General features: G+C 38.2%; 1 protein-coding gene across 4 annotated transcripts in view; it reads right to left on the bottom strand.

Annotated features, from left to right (window-relative positions):
• The window catches only part of SLC44A5 (solute carrier family 44 member 5), a 51,307-nt gene that overhangs the window by 15,020 nt on the left and 23,737 nt on the right, over nt 1-12,550 (bottom strand). For all 4 annotated transcript variants that reach the window (XM_083868066.1, XM_083868067.1, XM_083868064.1 and 1 more), the window contains exons 2-11: nt 11,611-11,659; nt 10,093-10,166; nt 8,190-8,274; nt 6,533-6,617; nt 5,736-5,864; nt 4,924-4,984; nt 3,185-3,308; nt 2,317-2,400; nt 597-709; nt 39-170 (exon numbers count right to left, since the gene is read on the bottom strand). In XM_083868066.1, coding sequence (XP_083724192.1) covers nt 39-170; nt 597-709; nt 2,317-2,400; nt 3,185-3,308; nt 4,924-4,984; nt 5,736-5,864; nt 6,533-6,617; nt 8,190-8,274; nt 10,093-10,166; nt 11,611-11,659 — 936 coding nt within the window. The remainder of the gene's footprint in view (nt 1-38; nt 171-596; nt 710-2,316; nt 2,401-3,184; nt 3,309-4,923; nt 4,985-5,735; nt 5,865-6,532; nt 6,618-8,189; nt 8,275-10,092; nt 10,167-11,610; nt 11,660-12,550) is intronic.

Here is a 12,550-nt window from a genome sequence, read left to right as displayed (position 1 = left end):
ATATCCATTAACAGATACCAAATTTAAAGGGCACTTACTAAATGCTAACCATGTTTGCCTCAGTTGCAGGTACACTTTGAAGTCTGTCTGGAATCCAATATCATAAACAGTGAGGTCAGATCCAGGTATTCCTTTAAGATGATCGTACTCCCAGTAACAATGCCAGATACCTTTTAAAAAACAATCAATATAATAGGAGTGTGTCTGAAGAATGCAAAGACAAATTTTAAAAAAATCTTACAAGACAAATGTTTTGCATTTGTATAAGCCAGGTAAGCAAAACCCAAAAATGTATCACCATAAGACTAGCCAATTATGATATCATATCTATGGGAAAGAAATATAGCAATACAAGTGATTACAGATTAAGTGTACTGTGCATAAGTAATGCAGGTTACTACATCTGCTGCTAAGTATCAGCACAGCTGGAGTCTACTACATTTTACTGCCATTTATGTCCTTCTCACTTTATTGTGTCAAAAACTAGGCATTAATTCACCCATTTGTACTATTTAATTGAAGTAACTACTGATTTTCCTGGCTCAGACTTAAGCAGTAAGAAAAAATAGTCTCAGAGGCTAGAAAATTACACCTACCATAACCTATAATTCCAATCACACCAAAGATGAAAATCCAGAAGAGAACCCCAGCTGTGAATCTCAACAACACAAGGAAGAGCAGACTCAGGACCATTGCAATGAACAGCCCACTAGAAAGTGAAGAAACAGAAACAAAGAGAAAACGAATGTGAGAATCTATTCACTTTCTTGCATTCCTGTTACTCCAAATGAGGGTCACTTCATCTCACATAATAGCATGATTTGTAAAAATGTATTTTAAAATCTTTATTACAAAATACATTCTCATGGCTATTATCAGCAATTAAAAACAAACAGCTTATATATATATGATGATCTCACAAGGCAGAGCCTGAAATGTTTATGTGCACTAGGTTCTCGGGCTGGTTGAATGGGATTAATATAACATCTTTTTTGTCACACCAGCTGAAAAACTCACTGCCTTTTTCAGGCCACAGTCTAATCTACAGTACAGAAAGTTAAATTGGAGGAATACCTATGTGTGAGGAAGTTGCTGGTTTATGTCCTCCACAGAAAATCCCTGCTTGCAAAGAACAATATTAGTAAACAACATTCTAGGAGCTTCCTAGGTAAAAAAACAAACTAAATTTAGGAGGAAAACCATCAGGAGGTCAGGAGGACATAATTTCTACTCATCACCGCCTCTACTAATCAGAAGCAGAAATGATCAGGGCACTGTGATGCACAGAAAGAAACTGTTAAGAGCCTTTCTATGGAGTCCCTAGGAAAGATGTCTACAGTGCCTTCTCTTCATCAAGATTATAATTAAGATAATATAAATTATATTATATAATAATTGTTTTCATTTTACTCTTAGAAAGCAAGTCAGAAAGAAAAAATTATTGCAAAAGGCTTTTTTACTCCATGAGGCTTTCTAAACTATTATGAAGAAAGCAATATTAATATTAATCCCATCAAACAAATATCCAGCTGACAACTCGTGTTTCTGAACTGACTAAATCTCCATATTATTATTTAAAGTATGTATTAACTGTCGTGGATTTGCATTCAGGATTGACTAATGTATGCTTAACATGTGCATGTTATAGGTTCTCACCTGGCGACAAGTTCTGCTCTTGTTTAAACAGATCAACACACCGGTCCATCAAAATCAATATTAATGGGCTAGGAATTCACAAATACGTATCTGCTTCAGCAAAGTAGCTACTTCTCTTATTTCAGTGCTGCATTTTAATTAATTTGTGATTAAAAAATATTAATTGCAAGATAAAGTTAATACTGTTAAATAATTTTTTGTTCTTGACATTGCCTGCTGCATTGGATTTATGGATTTATATTGAATTTAGGGATTATAATGGATTTAACAGTATACTGCTTGTACAAATTTAGAAACTATCTGTTTGACATATGTACTAGTGACACTTGGCAACAGCAACTGGCTTGAAAGTCACTTAATATTTTTCAGTTTTGGAATTTGAGTGCTGCAACAGAACATTGCACCTCCTGATTTTCTGTCTGGCAGGATGTTAAAAAGCTACTCCACATCAACTGACACTCTGTGTCTGTATGCAGTACTATCCTCACCTCACGCACAGAACCGTAACAACCTCATTATCATGTGTGATAAAAGGTAATGAGTTGCTCCTTAAGTTTTAAAGTAGGATTTGCATGAAATACATGTATGATCTAATTATTTATTTCCTGCACACTCCAAAATTAGTTTGGAAACACTAAAAATACAAAAAAATCTCCTTACATTAAAATCCAATACCAAGAAATGGCATAGTCTTCAAAAATTTTCATTCCAACGGATCTTGCGTCCAGGACATTATTGATGCCACTGAGAAAAGGAAAATCAAAGAAAAGGTTGCTTCAGGTAGAAAAGGAGAATTTATTTAAACAACAAATGGGATAGTGAAAGAATTTGAAATATCTTTGGCAGCGATTCTCTACAAGTCCTGAAAAAATTTTCTTTGAAAAGGCTTTATTGTCAGAATTGCTTATTATGTCACAAGACAAGTGTATACTATCAATATCTGCGAACAGTTGTGACCCTAGAACTGCTAATAGCATAGAACCAGCAAACAGGTCAGTGAAGCAACTTTATGGAACTGTTTTTCTATCCTGCAGAATGCTTGGCCACAAAATTGTTTTCTGAAGAATAGCCCAATACATTACTTTTTACCACAAGCAGGACCACTCTAATGGGGTGAGATGCCTGAAGTACTAGGCCAGCCCATGGTAGTGGAAAGGTCATCACAGAACAGGATAGCCAAGGCCACTGCTGGCTGGCCTGAGTCCTGCAGCATGAGAATTGCATTTTGAACCTCATTTAACTTTCCTTGCAAAACTTATTTTTGCTAGGAAAAACAAGAATTATTTCAACAAATGACTGAGACTATCAGACTAAAACTTTTTGCACTTTTTGCTCCTTTCTGCACACCATAGTGCTGGATTTCCTTAATGGAACTTTGGAAGTGCTCAGGCACAGAAAGACCATTTACTACCACGTCTCGCTTGGGTATCCTCAGTCATTTGCTACAACAGATTCTGATTTTTTTCCCATTACTAAATTATTGCACAATCCCAGAATACAACAAACACTGAAGAAGAGTAAAACCTACTTTGCAGCTTCCCTGAGATCAGTTACATTTCTTGTTTTCCCATTTCCATCTTTGAATGTAGTCTGATTTCCCACGGTCAACACACCATTCTTCGTGGAGAAGTCTGGGAAGCATCTCTTCAGAACTATTCAAAATATCAAAACAAAGTCTACATATTACATTTCCCGTTGAGCTCCACTTTTATCAATGTGTGCTTTGTAATATATTTAACTGATTTCAGATTCACAGTCAATTGTTTTTCAACTGATTATCTAACAATATGTTGACTTTGACAAATCTTAAGGAAGAGCCATTACATTCAAGATTATGATTTTTATTCTCTGGGGGTTTTTTTCTAAGCTCAGGCAGGGTGGGATCACAGATTTCAACTGAAGATTCTAGGTCCTACCAAGTAACAACAGTACTATATGTAGGAGTTTAAGAATTTGTAATAAATGTGGAACCTACTCTCTGTCAGTATCTGGGCAGCTTATAAAAACTGCAGCTTCTCAAATATGCCATTTTATGGTAATAATCAGACCAGCCCCCAGGGACAGATTTAACTTGACTGGTCATGAATCATATTAGCCCCCAAAACAATATATAACAGCAAGTGTCAGTTTCCTTATATGCCAGATGAGCTCCAGTACCACCCACTATCACTAGATATTCTTTGAGATGAAGCAATGGAAAAAAGACAAAAACAACTGGTTAGAAAGATGGAAGAGGAGATTATAAAAAAGCAAGAAAAGGAGAGATGTTTGCACGCTTATTTACACTGCCCTATTCTTTGCTGCAAAACATCCTTGGTTTCATTCCAAAGAGAAGGGCAGGTGAGTCCTCCTTCCAAGCTGTACTTCATGTAACCATTTAGTGCTTTCCTTACCAGATTCCAACAAATATCCATGCCAGGGCTCAATATTCAGTCTGGTGTATCTCTCCCAGCAATTACTCTGACTAAATGATTTAGTAACATATCTTAACATATCTTTTTCTCCCCCTGTAATCTTTTCCCCTTGATTCAATCTAAAAGAATATAAGAGATCCTTTGCAAATTATTTTATGTCTTCTGGGTCAGTACTTCAGTTTTCATACAAATTCATACTATGTTTTAAAAATTTAATCCATATTTTCTCCTTTTAATCACCTGTTTCTGGTCTACATGATCCATACTTTAAAATATGGCAAAAATAAACAGCAATTTCTTATTTACATAAGATTCTGGGTCAGTACTACGCTTGTGCAGCTGAGATGAGCTCTGAGATCAGTGATTATCTATTCAGAAACACTTGCTGACCATAGTGACATTTTTTGCCCCTTAATTCCTCTGTATGCCCTGCATAGCCAGCATTGCACTCAAAAGAGAGGTGCATTGTAACTGGGCTGAAGTATTATCTGAACTTCAACAGCTGGCCCTATGATCCTTCCAACATTCATAGCATTTTCTTTATGCCAATGGCATTGCTTGCACTTGTTTTGGAAGGCACAATTTGAGCTTTTGCTATCAGTGATGATATAAGAGCAAGAAAGAGCTCAGCTTGACCTGATCACATGCTGAATGTTCCCAGATGACTGTTAGAAAAAATATTAATAAATATTTATATTTTCAAATTAAATTGATTCATACTGAATGAATGTCAATGTCAAATAACAGGCAGCTCCTAGTGATGTTGCCACAAAACACATTTCAGACTGGAGTTCTGCTTTAATATGAATGCTCACAATCTGCTAAGAATCATATAAGAAGTAGAACCACTCACAAGGCCTGCTTGGAATGATCATCGAAGGACAATCTTCATCACGTATGACTTGAGCAACAGACTAAAAAGGGGAAAAATAGGAACACTGAATACATAGCAGTATAAATAGAGTTGTTTGTTTGTCACCCAGTCTGCAGCTTTGTAGCCTCCTCCCCAAATCTCACTGGTGGAGCTGCAAGATACATTTATATCTGAGAATCCAAATTGTGATCTGGAAAAAGACCATTCTTTTCTCTTCTAGTGACATAAAAGAAAAGACCTTTGGATCAGCATCTAAGCCAGACCTGACCGGGCAATTGTTCCTTGCCTACCCATCATCTTTTCTCTTAAAGAAAAGTAAGAATTTAACCCAATTAATATAGCTGAATTGCAAGATGTTTTTAAGAAGGGAGAAGTAATGCAGTACATTTGAATGCAAAATCAGTTACATGAAGGATAGATTAACTTCCTTAGCTGCTTTCCAAGTAGCTATAGATGACTCAGGAGCCTTAAGAATTGGTTTGAGACACTCCACTCTACTGCTGTGGGGTACGTAAGCACTGAAGGATACTGCTTGCCACAGTACTGCAACTACATGAGTAGCTGCAGGTAGTCTTTTAAGCAAATTGTAATAATTTGAAGAATGAGGGATTTAGTGTCCATTCAAGACCTTCAGCCTGGATTAAACAATTGTCAAATTACATAAATAGGACATCTCCTTACATGCTGAAATCAGAATAATTCAAATATTTGATGCAGCTCAGTAAAATCATGCATATTACATACTGCTTGAAGAAAAAAATGTACTTTATCATCTACAGATACATACACACCTTGCGAGGATTGTTAAAACCAGGTTTGCAGAACTGCTTGTAGTAATTCCACTGATCTGTTCTATATCTGTAGGAAGCCTGAACATCAATGTAGGTTGCAAACCTGTCTGGGCACTTTGAGACACAAAGCTGCAAGAAAAGAAAAAAGTAAGTAAAAATACACTTTGGATAGAGAAGGATAAAGAAAGTTGGTGTAACGAAAAGGCAAGAAAAATGTCACTGCCTTCAGTAACATTTACTGCAGGATTTAGAAAGGATATGTTGTCCTTTTGATTCCCTAAATGAATACTTCTAGGATTCTGTGAAAAATAAAAAAAACTTTCAAAGTGTGCACTCCTCATATCTGGCATATCAAGGCCCGCTCTTTAAAATCTTCACTTTTTAGAGAGCCATAGGCTCTAACCACACCCAGATACTCCTGTCACTGGTATTATGCACAGTTTCTTGAACATGTCTAGCTTTGAAAACCTAAAGTATAACTCAATTTTTTCTGCATGCATTGAACACTAGTGGACAGTTGCCTGTGATAAATTCATAAGGAATAAATTGCTGCATTCAAGTCAGCAGACTTATTTGTCTACTCTTAGCCAAAATGCACCATCTTGTGCATTTCCATTTCATTTTTCTGACTGTCACACACTACACAGAGTGTGTGCTACAAGTCATTTATAAAACAATCATGTTATATTTTGAAGGACATGAATATCAATTCTTAAATCCAAACAAATACATGTCACATTTTTAAGCACCATGACTAAGATGCAGGGAAAATATTTTATCTCTACATATTCACTCACCTGTGTTGTAGGGCACTGTAGGTTGATTAACACGGCGGGGCTGGCACATTTCAGAATGTTGAAGTAAAACAAAATGGTCTTGTTCCTATGGAAATAGGAGATAAGATAATTATCATCATACATATAGGTTCTTATACATCCTACCATTCCAAAATACATTGGTATTCAAATTCTATTGCTGTGAACATCCATATTGCAAACACACAAAAAAAAAAAAAAAAAAAAAAAAAAAAAAAAAATCTCAAGCAGACCCTGAATGTTTCACATCAAGACATCTATGATACCAGAAGTATTTGCTCTAAAGAACACTATTTTTGACAAGCTTTTCTCCGTAGCAAGATTTTAAGCTGAAACACTCCATTTATCTGTAGCCCTGCCTCAAGAGGATGAAGTTTGTAAAATAACCCTGCAAAAACACTGTATTCTCTATCCCACCAACATCCTGTGTATGCACTGCATGCAAACTCACCATCAGCTAATGCTTCACTGTAAAACCTGCCTAATTTTTGTTGATCAGAAGGTGGCACCAGCACTTTGCAGAAGTTTTATTCACAAAGTGCATAAATAAAACTTCATTCAGCAAAGTGCATGAATATCAGCAACAGCCCACTTTATTAAGACTTCTTCTCCTTATATAGATCAGAAGGCATGTGCAGTTAACCCTTATTGTCTGAGCCAGTTGCCACTCGGCCAAGCAGCTAATAGCAGCCTGAATCCCCTATGGCCTGTGCCTGTTCTACAACTTACTGGACCAAATTACATAATCAAGGTAATTACATAATAAACCACATTTCAGCTATAAAGCTGGAATTATTTTTAGCTGTGAGGCCTACAGGCCAGCTGTAGGCCACCACAGAAAACTAAATCAGGAAAGAAAGAAGCAGCAAAGAGTCGTTATCACACACTAGCATAGCATCCAGCTTCTTGACAGTGACAAGGACATAATGCACGCCTAAAACTTACCTTTTGAAAGGAAGACAGTGAAAGAAAAACCAACCCTATTAAAAAATTCTGTTTCATAAACCACTTAGATTTTTAGAGAAAACATTGATGCAACATCTTTCTTCCCTGAGCAGCTATTTTCATGTGTAAGTACTCTGCTGGTATCAACTAACTAATTTAACTCTTAGAATTCAAAATCTAAAATGACTGAAAAACAGAGATAAGTTTTGGATAAACTCTGTTTACCCAAGGAGAATGTGGTTACACAGGCACCAGAAAAAAAACAAGAGCTTTTCACTATAGACTTTCCTGTTACTTGGTGCACATTGAGAAAAACTACAGACCAGGCCACAATGCCTTAAGACTACTCTTATCCCAAGGTGGATGAAGAATTACTCCACAGGTTATGAATCACCCAAACTTTGGCAGTTAGAAGCTGTGCCAGCTAGTCACTTTCTATGCAACTGCTGACACAATCTTTAAGTTATATTGATACCTTACAAAAAAAAAAAAAAAATCTCTAAATGACACAAACAACTGCACTACAGTAATAATTTGGATCTGGATTTGCACTGGGAAACTAATATATTTCTGAGCGTTATTTGGAATAAATACAGTAAGAGTGTCACTGTCTCTTCGACAGAGAGATTTGAAACCTTACATCTTATTCACAGTGCACGAGTAATAAAGGTATGTGAATGGATTTAGTACTCACTCATTGACGGTATCTCTCTGACCACAGAACTGCCCATAGCTGTCAGTTGGATAAATCACTTTCCTGGGGTCCCCATGCACCCAAGCTGCAAAATATACAATACCTCTTAAGATTTTAGTCAAGTGTTCACAGTTAATGATTAAAACTAGCTAGCATGAAAATGTATAACTTCTAAAGTAATATTTTATACTTTGTTGATCAACACTGAAGAGTACCGATTAGTAGACTTCCTAATAAAAAGCTAACATGCAAAGCACAGTAAGGTGTACTAAGATACGGGTTAATCTGTAAGAAAGAAATCCAATGCTCCAAGACCCCTCCACCCTTGAACACTCCCAGGGATTCAGGGGGAGCCACAGCTTCTCTGGGCAACCTGTGCCAGGACCTCCCCACCCTCAACAGGGAAAAATTTCTTCCTAATCTCCAAGCTAACTCTGCTCTTTGTCAGTTTAGAAGCCATTTCCCCTTCTCCTGTCACTCCATGTCCTTGTGCAAAGTCCCTCTCCAGCTCTCTTAGAGACCATTCAGGCACTGGAAAGGGTCCTAAGGTCTCCCCGGAGTCTTCCCTTCTGCACACTGAACAGCCCCAACTTGTCAGCCTGCCTCCACAGCAGAGGTGCTTCAGTCCTCAGAGCATTTCTTCTCTGGACTTGCTCCAACATGTCAAAGTCCTTCCTGTGCTGGGGGCCTCAGAGCTGGATGCAGGAGTGCAGATGGGGTCTGACAAGAGCAGAGCAGAGGGGCGGAATCTCCTCCTTCGACCTGCTGACCACACTTCTTTCAACACAGCCCAGGATACATTTGGCTTTCTGATTTGCAAGTGTACATGGCTGGCTCATGCCCAAACCCCATCAATCAACATTGCCTATTCCTTCTCCTCAGGGCTGCTCTCAACACAAATTGTTTTTCTATAGCTTCTGCTACCTGAAATTTTCTATCAGTTTCTTTATGACTACAAACTTATCAAACCATGTCATTTTTTGAACACACTTAATTTTGAGGAGTTTTTTTTATCAGTAAACACATGGCTTTGAACTTCTCCCCTAATTACGTGAAGGAAAGCAGCTCTTCAGAGAAAGACCTTGGGGCCCTAGGGGACAAGCTTTCCCTGAGCCAGCAGTTTGTGCTGGGGGCCAAGAGGTGCTTCAGGAAGAGCATTTTCAGCAGGTCAGGGATGTGATCCTGCCCCTCTGCTCAGTCCTGTGAAGCACACCTGGAGTGCTGTGTCCTGCTCTGGGCTCATCAGGACAAGAGGAACATGGAGCTCCTGCAGCGGGGCCAGCAGAGGCTGCAGAGCTGAGGAAGAGCCTGGAGCACCTCTGTGCCCAAGAAAGGCTGAGGGAGCTGGGGCTGTTCAGCCTGGAGAGGAGCCCCAGCTGAGAGAGGCCCTCAGGCCCTGTCTGTCTCAGGCCCTCAGTCTGTCAGTGTCTGCAGGGAGGGGCAGAGCACGAACCAGGCTCTGCTCCAGGGGCCCAGCAGTGGCACCAGAGGAATGGGCAGGGACCGAGCCCAGGAAGTTCCATCCGAACACGAGGAAGAACTATCCTGTGCAGTGATTGCCCACTTGAACAGATTGCCCAGAAGAGGGTGTTGAGTCTCCCTCACAGGGGATATTCCAGAACCATCTGGATGCAATCCTGTGCCACATGCTCTGAGATGACCCTTCTGAGCAAGGATGTTGGACCAGATGACCCACTGTGGTCCCTTCCAGCCTTACCCAGTTTGTGATTCTGTGACTTACAATAGATACTGAATGTTAATTCATTATTTAAAGGTATTACTTATTGATTGGAAAGCTTTGCACAAATATAAGCAAACGAGACATTTCAATTAAAAATTCTAACATTCAGAAAGCTGCTTCCTCTCTATATGAAAAGGCATTACTATATCTCTGTTTACTTACCCACAACTCCTAATGCAATGTAACCCAGAATGACAACTATGAAGATCACACAGCAAATAATGTCTGTGCAGTGCCTAGGGGCAAGAAGAAATATTTTTTTAAAATAAGGTGTTTAATATGACCCTTCAAAACCACTTGTCATAGGGCATTTTAACATCTGAATAAGATATCTGCATCAGCACTTCACAGAAGTTTTATTCACAAACTCACGTTTGAGGTGCAAGGTCCTGTTTTTGCAGCAAGACCAGCATAGAAATGTGTATGCTTTTTTCACTGTAGATGAGAACATATTGAGGAACAGATTTAAATATTGTTGAAACAATACCTTGCCACACTGAATCCATGAGATCGCTTCTCATATAAGGGATTATATAAGTGGCAGGACATACTACAGGACATCTGCCTCATAATTCATTTTTAGCCTGTCATTCTTTCTGCTTTCCAATCTATGTTTCCTCTTACAGAGAAACATTTTTAACATAAAAGAAATAAAGAGAGCAGATTTTTTAAACAGCTGGAGAACTTGAAGTGTGTTTCCAAGTGTAGGCACTTCTCTAGAGAGGAACAGCTTTATCATCTCACTGAAATAAACTTTTGGTGAGGCCAAGGTGGTACAGAATCCAGGGTCAATATGACAGTAACCTAAGACAGAGCAACTGCTCAAAATAGAGGAAGTAATGCTAAAGCAATGCTAAAACAATGCTTCTCATTTTCCCAGCCTCCTTTCAGCAGCAGTTCTGACACTGCTCAAGCTTGGCTTGATACACTGGCAGTATCATAAAGATACTCCAGAAATTAGGATGGACTCTCTAAACAAGTATTTCTATTTATTTCTAAAATTATTGGCTTTCAGAAAAGAAGAAATGCATCCTGCATAGACAAGAAAACTGTGTGTTTCAAATGATAGTATGACAAGTCTGCAGTGTTCTTCTCTGCCACAAATTTTCTCCTGAGAATGATAAAATTGAGATAACTTGTGGTTGTCTAATTTATTCTTCTCAGTATCGACAGTAAATGCTAGTTTAGAGCTTAGCTCCTACATCTAGAAAAACACTGAAAAAATGCCCATGATTTAAAGTTGGATTTGATGATCTTGGAGGTATTTTTTAACCTTAATGATTCTGTGATTTTCTTAGATGCTTTCTGAGCAATTTCTCTGCTTGTAAATTAATGAACTTTCTAAGTGGTAACATGCTTTCATCTGGATTTCATAAAACAAAGTGAAGTCAAGCCAGATTGTTCTGGTAGGAGGCTCTGCCACAAAGAGGTATATCAGAACAACTGCACATGTTAGACAGCAGATACTAGTCAAGGCAAGGCACAAAGAATTGGCATTCAAAATAAAAGGATTTAAGAGAACACAGCTTAATAGTCCCAGTAATCATCCAACCTCAAGGGTAGTAAAGATGGTAGTCTGGATTTAGAAGACTTACAGAATCAAAATCACAAGTTTTGTTAACAAAAATCTTTAACCACTACTCACCAAAAGAATTTAACAGAATGAGTTATGATATTTACCTGTTATGAATAGGTCCTCTGAACTTCGGGTCAAATTTTCTTGGTTCACCTGCATTTAAAATAAAACAGTATAAAAACATGTCCTATTTAAAGAGGGGGCTGTTAACATCAGCCCTTGAAGAGCACCTTCCATATACTCCTATTTAATCAGTTTTGTTAAAATCATTTCATATGGGCAATACCAGTAATTCACTAATAAAATTACCTAGGTATTGTATATGAGATTAAAGCTTTTTTTTTTTTTCTAACTTAAAAACATTGAGGGCCTCACATTTACCACATGATAAATTACCTTTAAAGTACATCCTATGACTACAACTATGTACAGGCTCACAACATATTCAAGAAACAAGGATTATGTCTCCCAGTCACAGGCAAAGTGTGTCTGACAGTGAGTAAATGAAACTACCTCTCTGCAGTTACAGGCTATGCGCTTCTGATTTTTCTCTAGAATCATAGAATGTTAAGGGGTTACAAGGGATATTAAAAATAATCTAGTCCCAACACCTCCTGCCGTGGGCAGGGACACCTCCTCCTCGTCCAGGCAGCTCAGAGCCCCATCCAACCTGGCCTTGAACTCTGCAAGGGCTGGGGCAACCACAGCCTCCATGGGCAACCTGTTTTTCATGTGGCTATCCTAGTTAGTACAGTTCCAACTAATTTACTCTACACAAAAAAAGCTACACTAAAAACCTACCAAATACTAGCCCACCACCGTGTGATTCCAATGTGAATCTGAATAAGAGAAATTAAAGTATGATCTCACTTGGTAAAGAGTAACAAAAAATTATGGTCAAATTAAATTTTTCACATTTTGAGGCACTGTATGAAGAAGAACAAACAGTTTTCTTTTCAGCAGACCAGAATCTGTATTTTTTCCTTTTGAAGCTAGCTATCCAGCTTTATGGGACTTTTTCTTTACAAAGTTCAGTAATTCTAA

Source organism: Zosterops lateralis, assembly GCF_965231275.1.
Source record: "Zosterops lateralis genome assembly, chromosome: 9".
Taxonomy (NCBI): Eukaryota; Metazoa; Chordata; class Aves; order Passeriformes; family Zosteropidae; genus Zosterops; species Zosterops lateralis.
Note: the sequence above shows the minus strand (reverse complement) of the source record. Positions and strands in the feature narration are given on the sequence as shown.